Source organism: Podarcis tiliguerta (assembly GCF_965153285.1).
Source record: "Podarcis tiliguerta genome assembly, chromosome: 10".
In the NCBI taxonomy this organism is placed as follows: Eukaryota; Metazoa; Chordata; class Lepidosauria; order Squamata; family Lacertidae; genus Podarcis; species Podarcis tiliguerta.
In genome coordinates this window covers 47,599,723-47,617,701 of record NC_139543.1, presented here as the reverse complement: position 1 = coordinate 47,617,701, position 17,979 = coordinate 47,599,723, and the positions used below count along the sequence as shown (strand labels likewise).

At 41.7% G+C, this 17,979-nt stretch overlaps 1 protein-coding gene across 29 annotated transcripts in view; it reads right to left on the bottom strand.

Moving 5' to 3' along the window:
• Window positions 1-17,979, bottom strand: part of RBFOX2 (RNA binding fox-1 homolog 2) — a 170,941-nt gene that overhangs the window by 7,906 nt on the left and 145,056 nt on the right. For 7 of the 29 annotated variants that reach the window (XM_083400785.1, XM_083400780.1, XM_083400782.1 and 4 more), the window contains 4 exons: window positions 13,537-13,590; window positions 13,324-13,416; window positions 12,063-12,195; window positions 8,245-8,284 (listed from right to left, as the gene is read on the bottom strand). In XM_083400785.1, coding sequence (XP_083256911.1) covers window positions 8,245-8,284; window positions 12,063-12,195; window positions 13,324-13,416; window positions 13,537-13,590 — 320 coding nt within the window. Of the gene's footprint in view, window positions 1-5,725; window positions 5,769-8,244; window positions 8,794-9,486; window positions 9,606-12,062; window positions 12,196-13,323; window positions 13,417-13,536; window positions 13,591-17,979 lie in introns of those variants that run through there. The other 22 variants (XM_083400777.1, XM_083400778.1, XM_083400794.1 and 19 more) reach the window with 10 other exon arrangements.

Below are 17,979 nucleotides of genomic sequence, written 5' to 3'. Positions count from 1 at the left end.
TTCATCATTACAGGCACATGTACAAGGTAAAGTCAGCATTTGAGAGGGAAATTCTATACATGAAAATGCATGAAATCTCAAAGGCAGACTGTTAGGATCAAGCCCTATGTGTCTCCAAAGAACTAAAGTGCCACCATAGGGATGGACTTCCTTCCTGCCATCTCATTCTCCCCCATTTCTTCAGTCAATTCAGAATACCTCTGTGTGTGGCTTTTTTCCAGCCTCTTCTTGCTATGCCAAAGTCTCCCCACTTAAGTCTCTGCAGCAGCACTTTCTTGCTTAGGACAAAGACTATGACTGAGTCTTAGCTTGTAAGACCCTCCACGTATCTTTTATGAACTACCATATCTGTAACACACAGTCTTCATCAGCGAAAACCAGCTTGCTTTCCTCACCCCTCCATTAAACCCTCCACAAATCCTTTACACCTTCTATAAACCATTTCCTGGGCTACCACTACCCCATCTCTTCTCAGTATCTGCTGCTAGTCACATTTAAGCTCTCCTTACCAAGCCTCGTAACCCCGTTTTCTCTCATTCATGCAACTACCTGCCCACGCCCCCAACTTCTCCCTTGCACAAAACTGCCTGCCTGTCTTAACCTGAAGTCTTTAAAGAGGGACTCAGTTCATGTCTTCATGTTGTACAGCCACATGTTGTTAGTGTTACTAATATTAGTAAATATTGCTTAAGAGGAAGACATTATGAAGAGACATTAATCAAGTTTTCTTTTAATGCGTGGCTCAGATGTACAGTGTGATTTTATGGAACATTTGTGCTTTGTTGCTGGACCTTTTATTTTATTTTAATTGTTCTTGGAATACAATTTAACTTTTAAAAACACTAGCATGTTCTAGGTCCCCATTGCAATCATGAGAAGGAAGCTTCTTATTGCATCTTTTTATTTTATCATATTGATAAAATTGATCTTCTTATTGCAATTTTACTGGACCAATGATATAATTAAGACAAATGATGTAAAAACAGCTTGAAAATGATATCCCATGGAATGGAGAAACCTTCTTCTTTTCTAAAAGTTCCATCTCAACATTCACTCAAATGGCTTATACAGAACAGAAATTATAACAGCAAATCATGAAGCCTGAAACTACTGTCACTGAGTTAAACATCCTCTGTGTAAATAAAGAAGATATTGTGCAGGTTCTCAAACTTGCATTATGCCAATAACCCAATTAATTCCAGTAACTCAAAAGATTAACATTCCTGCAACCAACCTAGGATTCATTCAATAAAAATATGCCATTTCACCTCATTTGTACTTTATGTTCTCTGGGATCAAAATGGCAACTACTACCTAATGAAATTAACCACAAGGCTGCAAAAGCCAGGTGCATGTTTTGTCCCATCTATTGCATAGCATCTATAGCTGTGCAGGGACAATTTTCATTTTATACTTCTGTCTTTTATTGGAGTTACTGTATTTCGAGGGGGGGGGATGCAAGGAAGAGGGCAGCCTAAAACAAAAGAATGCAGATGTGTTAGAAGTATGGGACAGATTCATTATGAATGCAAATTCAGTATGAACACAATAGTATCTCCTCCCCACCTAGCTATTACAGGTGGAGAAGCTCATAGTAAATATTGCGAATTTTTCAGTTGTTCCACTTCTGCAGTGTACAAACCCTTTGGAAATGACTAATCTTCAAAGCTCCATTGGAGGGAAGGGGGGTTCCTTCTCCCTGATTCACATGCAAGTTGCTTTACCTATCTATGGTGCATTAAGATAATTCCAAAAATAGGCACCAAAATAGTCCCCTGCTACAGCAGAGTGGAGAATTGCTCTATTGCATCTCCCTAAATAGGGAAATGACATGACACTAAGCCTCCCACAGTAGCTCTGTTTTAATTCTTTGTTAATCCCATTGTGCTGCTCACTAGTAGCTAAGAGAGAATTTTACAGTGAACAGCAGATCAAAGTAAGCTTTGATACACATTCGCAGCAATCATCCCTTTTCTTTCCTTTTTCAAAAATCAGGCTGCAGAACTACCAATGCATCTGATATTCAGGCATGCTCAGATTTAGCCATTTCCGTCTTTGGCAACAGTGACGGCTGAGCAGCTTGCCTCAAAATGTGCCCAGCGCTCTCCTTTCCCAAGATATTTTTCTACTGACATTTCAGATAATCAGTTGTGTTCAGCAGGATTGTGAACATGAGGACAAGATGCAGTTTGAAAAGAAGGAAAGGTTTTCCCCATTTCAGTCTCTTTAACTTGCATTTCTTGTAAAGGAATAAAACAGAGCGGAATCAGGGTGGGAAAAGGGAATGGTGTAACATTTATTAATCAAATTTGAGAAAGAAAATGAAAACTAAGCATGCCGACATTTGGAACTAAAAACAACCAGCAAAATCACCACGTTCAGACTGATATTGGCTAGTTCTATCTATCCCAGCATTCTCTTGGGACAGCAGTTTGCCCTAGACTCTACCACAAGCTTGGTGAAGTACACAGCCTCAATAACTAGAGCGTGCAGCCACAAAGACCTGCTATTACGGAAACAGTCAGTCACCACTGGAGTTAACATTGCATACCTTAAACAAGTCCCATATACACCCCAAAATAAATAAATAAATCCCCACCCTAACCCCAACCCACACCACAAATGTTAATAATTATAACAAGCAATAACCCATCTGTTATATCAGAGAAGGGAACAGAGACTCCACTGAGAGATTTAGAGCGAGATCTTAACATTTCTTCAGCTGACTGCACAACGAATGGAGGGGAAAGGAAAAATAATTCATTGGAAAAATGAAGTTTAAAAGGTTGATGTGTATTTTCTGGTAAGCATGCACTTATGCAGAGGTGAAATTATTAATACAAAACGGCAGATGTGTACGTGTGAATGACTGCATCAGTGCTGATGCAAAAGACTGCAAATCCTTACTATGGATGTGTTGAATGAAGTCAAGAGCTGGGATTAAATGGATCTCTAACATGCTCCTCACTGAAAAGGAAGGAGCATGTACAAGTAGCTGTTTGTGTTGATGGTGTTTGTTTGAAATTTAGCAGGTCATAATACAACAAGGAAAAAAAATGTAATGAACTTATTTATCCAGAGCATAGGAATGTTTTAGATGTGTGTCTGTGAAACAGACATGTAAAATCCTGCTGCAAGATTCTTCACGCAGCAGGACTTTCTGGACGTTTGCACTACTCTGAAGTTATCTTAAATTCCTTAGAGCATGCATAGGGGACCTTGCAAAACATCACCCTCCTACAATTATGGCATGTCCACGGGTCTCCCAGAAGAGGCCTGCTGACTAGATCACATAGGATTATCCTGTTCTTCCCACCCCCTACCCTCAACTATTATTTTACACTTCTCTGCAGCTACTCAAAAATAACCCTAATCATCACAGGACAGCCTTAAAAGCAATATTGAGTGTTCTTGTCAACCAGTGAAAGGGACAGATCATGACCAGCTGTTCCATATTTCTCTGCAGCTGGGCAGTAATGAGCATATGCTTAAAATTATTTAATCTCAATTTCTAGGTGATTTGTGCCAAATCCTCCAAATTTCAATTAGGTAAAGGACATTGACCGCATTGTCATCACCTTCAAAACCAATTGAGTTTAACTGTGAGCATGCGATGCCAGATTCCTTTCTGCCATAAACAAAGCAAGGCAGGGGAGGGAAGCAATGTGGTCGTGGCTGCTTAATGAGCAAATGTACGGTAAAGAAAAGGCTCTTCACATTGTATGGCTATCTGCTTCAGCATGAGGTCATATAAATGAGAGCAGAAAGGACAGGTGCTGCTTTAGCAAAGTGGGAAGCTGTCTTTAATTATGCTTTCCCATCCCATGTGTACATAAGGAGCCCTACAAACTTGGGTTGTAGGGTTCTCATCTATCAGTCACATGGGATATCCTGAGCAATGTGGCAGAAATGCACCAAGCTCAATTATTCTGCTTTCTGGAAGGCAACTGAAAAAGCAGGAATATAAACTACAGCTCAGCAACCAAAGGCGTAACGAAACATCTCTCTGGATTTTTGAGTATCCCCCACAAAACAGCTGTGGTTTCAGTACCTTTTTCAAGCAGTACAAACACTAGTTCAGCCAAACCAAAGTTTCAGTGAATACTGAAACTATTATAGGGGCTTTTGGGTACAGTCATAACTTTGCCATGTTAACTTTTTACACCTCTTCACTTTACAAGTGTATGGAACATAGAAAAGTCAGAAAATGATGCAATCGTTTATTTTATCAATACGCAAAGAAGCTTTTAAGTTGAAGAATTGTCTGATATGAACACAAGGACCATGCTTTTACACACACATACTTCTTGTGATTATTTTTGCAGTGTGAACCCTTCAAGGCCTAGTATAAACTACATGGCTCCAGAGTTGATCACACACTGATATTCATGACATTGTAGAGAAACACACACAAACCACAACCATGATCCAAAATACGATTTCTGCTCCTCTTTCCTCTTGCCATGTCTTACTGTACCCTCAAGACAATGATGCTATAAGAATTTTGCAGATACTGGTGCTTTAAGGTTTTGGCATACTTGAGCACCATCTTCTATTCTTTTTTTGTTTTCAAATAATAGTCATAGATTCCTTGCAATGTCAAAGGTGCACATAATACATTCTTTCTTCCATGTGCACAGTCATGACCATTCCAGAGTATGTGCCCATGTGGGGGAAAATATAATGTGTGAACTGCAGGTCACACCATCTGCACACGACAGCAGCAATTCCTATGAATGTAGCAGCAGTGGGTGGGGCAACCTATTGCGACCACAGAAATTGCCTATGAGCTGTCAGGACATAACTTGGGGAAGCTGAGACTGCTTTTGTGGAGAAAAACGCTGAGTGTAAACTAGCTTAAGCAATGTTCAGATACAGCGTTTCACCTCCTCTGGGGCACTTAATCCCATTTATACGTTTTTAGGGAGTTTCAGAAATGTATTTACAGCTGGGTAGTGATGGTAACTTTCCTGACAAACCAGAGCCATAGCATCAAAATCTTGAGATGACAACAATACTCTGTAACACAACATAAATGTGAGACTAAGTGAACTAGAGACAATCCCTCAGAGTAAGCAGCAATGGACATTTGCTGGAATTCTATTATGTGAACCAGCTTCTTGTCTCTAGGGCACCATCAGGACACCACTTAGGCTGTTGACAGTTGCCAAATCTCAGAAAATAACTCCAACCAATTGTTTTGATTTCTTTCTTTCTTTCTTTCTCTCTCTCTCTCTCTCTCTCTCTCTCCTTCCTTCCTTCCCTCCCTCCTTCTTTCTATCTTTCTAACCCTCAAATTCCAAGTGTCTACTTCCAAACTAAGTAACAGATAACAGAATGGGATCTAACCAATGCCCAAATGCAAAACAGTCAGCAGGTATGCCCTGTATGAAGCATGATTACAGAACAGAAAAAAGAGAATAAAAATGTGCTTCTGTTGCACTGGTTGTGTATGGGTGACAAATCAAGGAACTTGCCTCGTTGCTAGCCTTCTACTTTGGTTTAGGAAAGTTGCCCTATTTGTTATGAATGTATGGTTTGTGCAGCACTGAGATGTACTGGAGTTTTGATCACATGCTCACAAATGTATGTTGGCCTTTAAAAAAAAAAGACTCTGTTCCCATCTCTAATTTGATGTTGGAACTGTTAGTATTAATTCAAGGTTGTTGTTTTTTCACTGCAATCCACAATCTGATTGGTTGGCAGGTCACACTGGCACTCCTACCTGAGGTATTTTAGCGCTAATGATTGGTTCCTGTAAGACTATTCTATAACAGAACACAGGAAGAGCAGTTCAAAAACACAGCTGTGGAAGGAAACAATCACACAAAAAGCCCAAAGGGCTTACCAGCCTTTTCTTTCCAGAGGATGCAAGCACGCTTTTCATATATACGGTTGGTCTTTTAAGTCAGCTGCTCTTGCAAAGTAAACCAATGCTAATGGAAGCTGTTACTTCTTATACCTATCCTCTGCACCCTGGGGCTAGTTACCTGCATTTTTAATGCCAGAAAGCAATAAACCTTGTGGGATAGCCTTTATCATGAAAACAAAGTAGCTAAGCAGGATGATTGCCTCAGAGGGAAAAAAGGGAGAAGAGAACAGAAAAAGGGACAGTAAAATTTGGGAACAGAATGAGAAGTCAGTTTTCTCTATTTGCTTTTCTCTACCTTCGTTATCATCCCCTCTCTTCCTTCTTCAGTTTGTTGCCACCATCTAAACTTCACGGAGGTGACTTTGCAGTCCAGTGTCCACAAAGGTTTCCTTCACTACCTTCCTAGAACAGCTACGCAACACTGATACCCTCGTCATTCCCCTTACAGTAGCTATTTTCCCAGAGGCAGGACAATGAATAGCTAGCAAGTTGTTACAAGTAAACAGCACTTGCTTTGATTCATGCCAATTAAGACAGCAGAAAGCAGATTGCTCAGAAGATATGACTGAGATGTAGCCATACATTTCAGTTCAGCTGGCAATGAAAAGCAATGGGAAAAGCTTGGTTAATCTACCTTGAGAGACTTCATTTACTCTACTTCTGTTCTCTTCCTCAACCCCACAAAAGTATGGAATCTACATTGTCTATAGCTAAATGACCCATCAATGCTATTTTAGGCCTTAGGCATATTTCAGTGCCAAGGGTACTATGCAATAAAAAGAGGTGTGCAGATTCTATATACTACTAAAATAGCTGCCTGCCAAAAACAAGTCAGGTTGGGGGGGAAAACCTTTCAACAAGAGTGGGGAAATTACCACACCTGACACCTTTCTTGTCATTCGCATCTCTGGCTGTGCAAGGGATGATGCTAAGCAAAAGATGCTATTCATTTGCTTGTCTCCTCACTGCATGACTAGTATCCAGCTGTCTCCTCTGTATGTGACAGCAATTTAGGAGTGCTAGCGGAAACCCAGGGTCATCCTTTTGAATTTCTACACAAATTACATATAACAGAATCTGGCCAAGGTAGGAAGCAACGCGTACATAAGATCCACAAGTAAGTGATGCCTGCATTGAGTTGAAACATCACCATCAAAATAGGATTTTCTATGTTTAGCCAGAGTGTATCACACTTGCTGTAGCTAGCCTACACAGGGCAAATGTCACCTTATGAAGTTGACCAGAAGCAACTGAAGGCTGCCCCATCCATCACCAAGGGATACAATTAAACAATGACATGATTTTAAAAATGAGGCTATTTTCTTTAGTAGGAAAAATACGACATTCTCTTGTCCTAACCACAAGGTCTCCGTGACATCAAAGCTGTACATCTGCTACCACTATTCAAATTAATACAAAGTGGGTGATACTGGGCTAAGTTTTATTGTCAGCAGATGCATATGGGGAGATTATTTTAACCTCTCTTATAAAGTGAGTGAGAGAGAAAGTATGCCCCTAGTTATTCTGTTTATGAGCAAAGTTATCTTTGAGCTTTGCCTGAGATGGACATGCAAATCAGAGTCCAAGAAATTCTGTGGCTCAGGCTGGCTTCGTGAATCACATGGGAATGCAAGACATCACATAGGTAATGAAAAGTTTCAAGAGGTACAGTAGGATGACGACCTTTTTACCTAACACTTTTGCTTAGGGGAACTACAGAGAACAAACTATGGGCCAGAACGTACCATTATATTCAGGGAATGAAGGAGCAATGTGCTACCTTTAAGTTACCCTGATACTGGTCAAGGGCAAACATTTTCTAAGAAGGCTTAGCATTCACATTTCTACACTGTGTAGGCTTTGTAAACCTTGAGTTCTCTCGGCTCCCTACATCAATAAAACCTTTGAAAGGTCCCAAGAGGATAATGTAAAGAAGTGATGGAAAGGAAAGATCTGAGGCCAAATCAATCCTGTTATCTATTCATTTTTTTATTTTAGGTTTGAAATTATGCCAATCGGAGATGCACAGACAAGAAGTTTTAATTTGGTAATCATCTCTCAGGTTGATTAGCAGCATATACCGTACCTGTGTGAAGAGGACACTCAACCTTGTAAATTGACCCTGGCAACGGTTAGAAAACCTAGAGGCACAGCAGGTCTTGCGCCCAGGGGCAAGTGCAGTGACAGAGAAACATGCTTGCATTCTTAAATATATAAATGTATATATCCACAAGGAAGAAGAAAATCAAAGTAAATTATATTTGAAAAACAAACTAAAAACATCAACAATAACAACAATAACAAAACAAAAAAAAAAAAGGCTGGCTTATCAGGGGGGTTGGGGATGAAAAGGTTCCGGTGTGTGTACTTACATAGAGGTCAGCACCGTAAAATCCGTCCTGGTAAACCACACTGCAGAAAATCCACACAAAAACAAAACAAAAACAAAAAAACAAAACAAAAAGAACAGAAAACACATTCCGGTTATTGAGGACGGCAGCATGCACATGCATTTTACACAGGCAGGTGATGTATGAAACCATAACCTGGGCTTTCGGGCAGGAGCAAATCAGCAAGAGATTGTGTGTGCGCACGCACGCTAGATAGCTCCATGTCATCCTCCACAGCATGCAGGCGGGCAGGGCAGAAGGGGAGACAGTATGCAAAGGAGGGTGGGGGATGGGGAAAGAACAATCCTTGTATCGTCATACAAAATAGTGTGTTGTCTTTCTTTTCTTTTTAAAGGACCCAGTGCCCTGAAGATGAGAAACACGACTTGAGAAACCTTGCTTCTAGCTGGTAACCTGGACCAGGGTTTTAGTTAACCCTCTAAAACACATGGACAAACTGGCTTCCTGTAATGGGCTTCAGATAGTACCAACAAGTTCTTTAGGAGGAGTTCATCAAGGGCTGGAGTCCACCTAGGTCAGAAGCACACCAAAAGTTGCGTATAATTATGCATCTTGCACCCTTGTGCGATCACTTTCTGATATCCATACATCACCTGTTATATACCCTGTACATTAGACATGCGAAAAGATTTGGCTGATCACACAAGCATGCAAAGTACTTTAAAAGTACTGATTTAACACCTCAGGGCGGGGGGGAAATCCAAATAAATAAACTCTTGATCCAGGCAGGCACAGCTACATGTAACCAAGAAAGAAATACCCACAATGCATTGCTTTCAAAAGCGGAGATAATTAGGTGGCTGATCTATGGTCAAAAAAATAAGGGGAATCCCTGATAGTAACGACACATTCCAGAGCAGAGAGCAGCACCTGGAGAGTTTAGGTGAACAGAAGTTCTCATCTAACAGCCACTAATTAGTTTCTCCCAGCACCTCCAGAAGCGAAAAACCGGAGACGTGAAAGCCCCAACACTTACTGCAATATTTCATAGTATAAAGCACTTTGCTTTGGTAGGGCAGGGGACCAGGGGAGGACAAGGAAGGAAAAGAGGGTTTGCCACAGCCCTGGTTATGAATGCATGCTTTAGCATTGCACAGCTTTCTCCTGCTTTGTTCCTTTGGATAAGCTGTATGCTAAATCACTCATATTAAAAAGCATTAGTTCTCCATATATGAGATCCTTGGGTGCATGTCTCTGGCTTACCAGTTAATGTTATCACAGGCTAGGAAGAAGGAGGCAGTGTTACTTCTAATTTTTTCCATATGCCGACTGGAGTACAAAATGATGCCAAGATTCTCCCACTCTGATCACAACATACCCACCTACAGGAAGTTACAAACAACAAGGCCAGTATAGCTTGACTGTAAGTGTGCCTTATGATCACCAGGCTTCTACAGTGATGAAAGTTTAAGTGATCAGGTGGTATCCAGTCTCATTATGGTCATAATCCATTCCCTATGGACAAAGTGGCTCTTTGATCTACAAAAACACAGCTGATGTGGACAAACAGGCTTGAGGACACTAACTTAACAAAGAAAGTAACACTGATTCGGCAGCGAGAAGAAGGGCACTACAAGGAAGAAAATCAGGGGCCTTTCATTGCTGGGTTGAGTTTATCAGCTCCATCTTGTTAACAAAGTATGCTTATGATTATTTCAACGACACCTTGTATAAGAATGAGTTGCAGAGAATCTAGTGGTTTGCTAAATTTCAACAGTTTACCAGATGCATAAAAACACTCAGCTCTTATAAAGGTTCATTTTAAAACACTTGGGGGAGGGAATAAAAGTTAGGTACTACCTAGCAGCAAGTGATTATGCCCTCAGAAAAAGAAACTTATTTGGTTCACTAGCAAAGCTGTCTCTCCCTCCCTGGCCTAGTATACTGAGACAAATTGTACCATCAAAAATTCTCTTTTCTCTGCCAGAAGGAACCAAAACTCTTTCTTTGTCATCGGCTGTATAGGAATTTCCTGATGACAACCACGACAGAAGGCAAGTTATTGGTCAATGTTACAAAATTAACTAGTACAGTTATGGGCAGTTTGAGGGAGCAGCTTGCTTACTATTGTCTTTCCCCAACCAATGTATAATTTAACATCACTTGATTAGATACAGTTCTATCTATATTCTGAGACCCATTTTGGATTGGAACTCTGACACTACGCTGGATTTAAATGCTCAATTTAAATCTTATTGAGATTTTGAAGATGTTCTCCCACGTTCTATCAGGGACAGCATCTTTTCTAGGAACATTCTAGCCGTTACTATCAGGGATAACAAGCACAGCAAACGACCTACACATGAATCAGTGCAAGAGGGATACTACAGGATTAATTCATGGGGGAAATATCAGAGGACTGCTCTAGAAATTCTTCCTGTACAGATCAAGAAGGATGCTCCACACAGGTATTTGCTACTAATGAGCGTGGAACAGTAAGCAAGTTATAATTATACCATCTTCTATTGTAAAAGAAATGAAAATCTGGCAACTGCATATTGCTTCCCTTAACTCATTTTAAATTCTGGGCACAGCAATCCAATCTTGTTAGTTATTAAGATGTTCCAACTGAACTACCATGACCCAGAGCATTCCTATATATCACTATGACAGCAGACCAGGAATGGAGAACTTTTTTTCTGCTGAGGTCCATGTTTCCTCAGTTATAATCTATGCTAGTAGTAGGCAGTGCCAGAGCCAAGGTCAAAGGAAGGCAGACTCCCCATTTTTCCTACTTCCATTCCCAGTGTTTCCCTTCCGTGCCATTGGCCAAGTTACATGCATTTTATTCAGCTGCAGTTGCCCACCTCTGCAGCAGGCGATTTGGTATATAACTGCTCCCAGTCAGGGGAAGAGGGGAACAGGCTCTAACTTGCCCTGTCTAGGTGGTTTCTCTTCCTGCTCAAGTTTCCTCTGAGAAGGATTTTAATCTGTGAAAGATGCTTGGAGAACAGCATTACAGACAAAGCAGCCTCCTCAGGGTGCAAAGTGAAATCTTACAACAAAAATGTCTGAGCTTCTGGCATCCTGTCAAGGCTAAAAAAAACAACAACTTTTATTTCAAAGGTGCGGGCTGCTTTACTTTTTAAATAATAGAGCCGCTGGTTGCTACAGATTCATTATCACACTATGGGAAATAACCAAAGGCCAAGGAAGTAAGGCCACACATTAAGACACACTTTGTATCAATGCTTTTCGTTTTGCTTTTTGAAAACTGGACTTTTATACACTTTGCAGCCCTTCCTTTATCCTATCTTAAAAATAAGATTTGATAGATCTCTATTTTAACTCTTCTCAAAATGTCTCCAACCAAGAAAGCAAATCCATTGTGGGTAACTGAATGTCTCTTCTGTGTCCTGTTTCCAGGAAGAATACCATGAAACTGAGAATCAATGCTTGCCACTCCTGGATAATGACGATACTGGACTTTTAGAGCGCAGAAGGTGCCTCACTCCAGACTCTACACCCTCTCCATAACTCTTACAGGCATATTCCTTTACCAATGCAGCCGAACTGCTACCACATGATAGCGGAATTGACACGTTAAGATAAACAGCTGCCCTTCGCTGATGCACCCCCAAAAGAGGGTTAAAGTTTTTCCCAGTCACAAATGTTAAGATTTTGGACTTCCCTTTCCAGAGGAAATTAGGTGCAGAGTGCTCTGGTGTTGGCATATCCTGACTCTCACCATCCATCATGTCTCAATTTCCCCCCTCTTTAGGGGTTCAGCAGAACTCCCAGGTTCTGCGGAGAACTGCGTGTTGATTTCCAACCCTTACCCTGGGTAAGCTGGGATGGCTGTTGGAGGTACTGCTCTCACTGCGCCATACACTGTCCGCCCTCGGCCCCTCAGATGAGCTCCCCTGAATGCGGCTGCTGTGGTGGCTGCAGTTGGGTAAGGGAAGCCGGGAACTGTGAAGACAGACAGACAAGGAAAGATATGAGAAGGATCACTACGTCCGCCCAGTTAACCACAGCCATCTTTGACTAGAACGATACGCAACTCCAGAGCTGGAGAAATGTTTCGCACCTGTCCTGCAAAGGAGCATGCTTTGAGCCCCAATGACATTGCATACCTCTCGCTACATCATGGCCTTGAAGGGGAGGCAGGGCTGCAGAGAGGCCTGGCATGCAAGGGATTAATGCTGTGTCATGCCTCATTCATCACAAACTGCAAACTGTTTTCCTCCTCCTCCACCCCATTTTAATAATGCCATGCAGTCTGGTTAGAAACAGTCCGAGAAGCACAGAGAGTTGCCACTTATACAGGCAGGTGACTCTTCCACATACTGGGGGCAGGCGGGCTGGTGGGCTTTAAAAGTCTGTTATTATGAGCCTCTTAAACTGGTGGGCTGACAACAAGATTTTGTGTGTGTGTGCGTGTGTGTGTATTCTTCCCACAGTCAATTTAAGTACAGAGAAGACCTAAGAATCTCCTGTAATGCAGCCAAAATTGATAGCGATGTGCCAGTTTACCAAGAGCCCACCTTCCGGCATAGGTGACCATTAAGTGGTTTCGTATATATTGGGCCCTGTTTTATTACACTTCATGCTGGAGTAAACTGGCTCAGGGCAAAACATGTCTAAACCTCAGAAGGCAGCTGGGAACACAAGGCGATGACAGATGATACCCAGAAGGCGCCAGTCAGTCACAAGGCACAAATCCAACCCAAGGTGCTTCCAGGCGAATGCCACAAGGGGGCCTGCGATGGACTCGCAGTTTAGTAGCTTGAATAATATGTACTTTGGAGTGCGGCCTGTTTCACTTCTTCAGTTCTAAAGCAATTGGTTCCTTCATGCACATTTCCTCCCTTATGATTTACAGCACTCTTGTAACTTGGGGCAAGCCCAGCCACAAGCAGGCTTGCAGGTGTGCTGCAAGATGGAAAGGGTCACGGCCACTGCCCAGAGAAGTGCTGTCACTTTCTAACAAAGCCCATCCTTTCAAGTACATATTATACAGACTGAAAATAAGAGGGCTAACAGATCACTGTTTACTCAAGCACAGTAACAATACAGGGGCCAATAGGGGCTACTTACTGATTAAAGGAATGTAAGTGTTAATACCCCCCCTTCCTGACAGGGGCACTGCAGCGTCATTGCCCAGCGAGACATCTGCTTGAAAACTGGATGCTAATTTAGTTTTAAAAAGAATAAAAAATGTAAAAAGGTTATAAAGAAACAGCAGTTTGAGAACACAAACAAACACCACTGCAGTTAAATAGAAGAAAGAGATGCATCAAAGTTTTCTACCTGCATATAATTCAGGGCCATACACTGCTCCAACCACAGGGCTCAGCTTCCAACCTGAAAGAATAAAGACAGAGGGAGCATCAAGATCTACCCCAGGGGAAGAGCAAACAGCTCAATATATGCAGTGTAGCTTCTCGTGCATATCCCCCTCTCGTTTCCATGCAGATTGCTGCTGTGTATTAAGGCAGGCTAGGTTTCCCCAAATTCTCACATTCTGGACATAGATGGAAGAAGCAGAAAATCAACTGATTCCTTCTGGTAAAAATTATGTGCAATTACTTCCTGCAGTTCAAGTATGAGTCTTTATTCTTTTTGAGGTAATGGTTGGAGTAAGGAAGCAAATGAAAAAGATGAAGTCTAAAGCGACTACTACAAGCTGTTTTACAATAAGAACAAAACAAACGATTTGTGAAATTGAGTCCTGAGATCTTTGAACACCTGGTGGTGAGCTCCCACTGTTAAGTGTGATGATGAACATTTGAAAGAACAAGAGAAATGCCTGTCCTAATATATCTGGCTCACAATGCAGTTGTGGGAGCTAGCATTTGGTGCAGATACACCGCACACTGACTTAACTGGAAAGGGCCACCTCTAAAACTAGGCATATAAACTACAGGGGTGTCAATTTATGATTGCTGCTGCCATGCAACATGTGTCGGTTAGAATCGTACAAGTTTCTGAACTTCTGCACTATAATTCCTTGTGCTAAACTGGAGATGCTATTGCCTCAGAGCTCCTCTACCAAAAAGGAGTACCATTGTACCTACCTGAAGGGTAGATTTGCTTTTCTAGTGTAGCATCACTGGGCTGGGCTTACTTGTGCCTCTAGTGGACTTGTTTCAGTGGCTCAAAGGCTCATTCCATACCAAGTGATCCAACTTTTTTAGCTCATGTCATCCAATCTTCTTAATATTTTGTACAATTGTTGAATGATCAGAACTATGTATATATGTAAATATGTATTTTGTTGTACTTCATGAAATGAAATGTACAAACAAGAATTCTTTCAAAGCGTTAATTCTATCATGCAATAGCAAGCTATCACTTGGTTTTGGATCACACTGTTAAGAGAAAAGCCTGACTAGCTTTACAGGCACCTTTTAACTGAATAACTTTCTAAAGAAATGCCTGAAGCAACTGATATTATAGTTGAAGTCTTGTTTACTCTGTCATATTTTACTCCAAGAAGACCCATTTATCCTAAATAAAACCCAATAAGGCAGACATGTATGTACACCTTTTTTTAACATGATCCCATTGAGATCGCAATATGAAATTTTGCAGGCAGCTCTAATTTTTGAAATTTCAAACCTTCATAGATAAAAAATTAAAATTTAGATTTAAACTTAGTTTTGATCATTCAACAAGTGTGCAAAATATTAAGAAAAGTGGATAACATAGGGTAAAAAAGGTGGATCACTTCAGATGGAATGACGCAGTGATGGAGAGCTGAGAGTGCCTTATGAAGATTATAGGAAGGAAAGTGATAAACAACTGGAGGACACTGGAGAAGTGCTCCACAAAGGAAGTGTTTTACCAGTGGGTAAGTGGCCAGAATGAGCCTATCTAGACATGTCAGAATAGAAGAAATGGTTGCTACTTGTATTTAAGTGTATTAGGATTGAGCCCTTGTTGAAGGTCTTCCTGTAGGAACGCTAATAAGTCAGGGATTGGAGGTGGCTTCTGCTGGAACTTGCTTGCACCTGGTCCACTTAAGAAAGGCCCTCCATGTCGCCCGGTAGATGTGGATTGTAGACGGGTGTCTGGAGTGCAGAACTGTGGAGATGAATGCTGGTGAGAGACACTCGTTCTCCATATGTAGACCAGTTGCCCTTCGCCATGCAGGCTGGCATCCAATGTAATGGTTGTATCTGGGGGATTTCTGAAGGGGATTCCTTTTCGGAGGGTAACACCCCTTGTTCACCAGTACATGGTCTCCCATAGGCACGGACGAATTGAAATGCAAAGGTGCTTGCTGTGGAAGGAACCACTGGAGTGGTCTCACATGAAGCTTGGCCTATGGCAGTGGTTTTCAACCAGTATGCCGTGGCACCCTGGGGTGCTTTGAATGATAGTCAGGGGTGCTGAAGGCAACACTGGCCTCTGCCCCTCTTTCCTTCCCCTCCCTCAATGCCCTTTTGTGACTCTGCCTCCCAAATGCTTGTGCGGCTGTTGCAGCAGTCCTGGCTTCAAGCTCCCCAGGCAAATGGTGCCTCTAGGGCTGGGCTGGGGTTGATGGTTGTCAGGAGCTGAGGCAGCCTCAGAGTAAGCAAGCAAGTGGGTGAGGGAGGCCAGGCAGCCAGTCCACTGGCCCTTGCTGTTAGGAATGGACAGAAAAGTGGGAGGCCAAGCAGGCAGGCAGGCTCTGTGCTGGCCTTTCTTGTGCTTGCTGTGTGCAAGGCCTGCCTAGGAGCTGAGTGCCTTCTGCCTTCATTCACTAGAGGCACAAGTAAGCCCAATCCAGCGATGCTATACTGACAAGCAAAATTGAGAACAACACACAAACCATCAACTGATCAGGTCAAAATGGGCTGACACAAACCCACCAAGAACATAATGCCCAAGTACACTTCATGGCTCAGGCAGGGTTATGTGTTTCGGCCCCGTGTTGGACAAACGATTCCTGCCTCATGTGGGGGTTGGACTAGATGATCCTCGTGGTCCCTTCCAACTCTACGATTCTATTATTCTAATTATTATATATTTTCTTTTCTTCAACATTTTCTTCTGAATTTGTGGGTATGAAAAATATCTCTGCAATGGCATTTTTAAATATTTGCCCAACGAAAAGCAAAGTCAAATAAACAAAATAATGTAGCAGAGATCAGCTGCTAATTCGCTATGTTCCTATAAACTGAATGAAAACTTATGGGTCAGAGCTGTGCAAACCATGTGCAGTACACATAGTAGTACAAATCTGAATTTGGATTCTGGCTGGTTTTTATGCTAGATTAGTAGATTTATGATGTACTGCTAGAGGCCAGGAGGGGAATATATCAGTAACCCACACAGTCCCATACTGCTACCATTGAGGGGCCACACCTGTATAATAAAGCACACTAATGTTCCATATTTAACATCAAGAAAGCTCTCAGCCAAAGACTTGAATAATTGCTACTATTCAATGTAAACGGTACTATACTGGATGGACCAATGATTGAATTCAATGCGAGGGAATTCTTGTACATCCTTGTGGGGAGGAGCTGTGGCTCCGTATTGGAGGACACGAACTACAATCATGACTCATCCTTGATATTGCCAATTAAAAATTATTAGCAGGTAACACAGCTGGAGGAAAAAAGCTTGTCCTGAGCTCAGAGAGCCATTACCAGTCACAGCTCAGTACAAAGTAGTAGTTCCTTACAGCAATATTATTATATTAGATGCGTGGGGGGGGGGGATTTCTTTTTAGTGCAGGTAGAACACAGTTCTGTCTATGGTTCACAAAGTGTGAGGCAGCCTTCCTATGAATACAAGAGCATTTGCACTAAACACATCTGAGCTCCTACCCAATCGCTTCTAGTTCAATATGTAAGTGCAGAATACTAGTGCCATCTGTCCTTTCTCCCATTAACCAGTGTAGCGAAAGGACGGAGCACACAAGCCAATGGCCTTTGCAGGCTCTGGCTGCTTCTCTGTAGTTCCTATCTGTAAAGACCTGCTGTTAGGGTTTCTTTGCCTCCAAGTGTCACACTGTATGGCCGCCACTACTTTACATGGGAGAAGCTGTACTTCAGATTGCAGCCCATTTACTTTGTCTCATAGGACTTAAATGAGAACCAGTGAGAAGTAAGCCAGCCCTAACTTTTCATCTGCAGGGTCTTGCTTTGGGTCCCCCCCCCCCCTTTATGTAATGAGAGTAAGTATGATGAATGTGGGGAACCGGCTTTCTTATACAGATTATAAATAGTTATATGTGTGCACATGCACAAAATCATTGTTTTATTTTTAACTTGGGGGTGCTTGCAATGCTATTTGAGAATGTATAACTGAACCACAAAGGCATATTTCCTAAGTAAGCCCTATTTCACTGTAGTTTTTTACAAGATTCCATTTTTATTACTTACTTACACTTCAAAGAACTGCCATTCTTGAGAATTTATATTAGGCTACTGGCAGGGGTATGCAGCTATATCATCTCAGCATAACTAATTAACATGCCAGTGCAATGCATTATAATATATAGCACACCTTTGGAACAAAGCCTCTGTGCTGTCACAACAAGAAAGCTAATATGACTAAGGGCTTAGCAGAATCATGTGGGTAGACAATGTACAGCTGCATGAAAACTCAGCTTTTACAATTCTGTGAAAAACACAAACACCATCCCTATCCAACCAGACAGCATACAGATTTAGCAAATACACCCTTCTCAATGAACCTTGTTTAAAACATGCTGTTATTCAACCCAAATTGGTAACTAGCATTTCTCACTTAATGGTG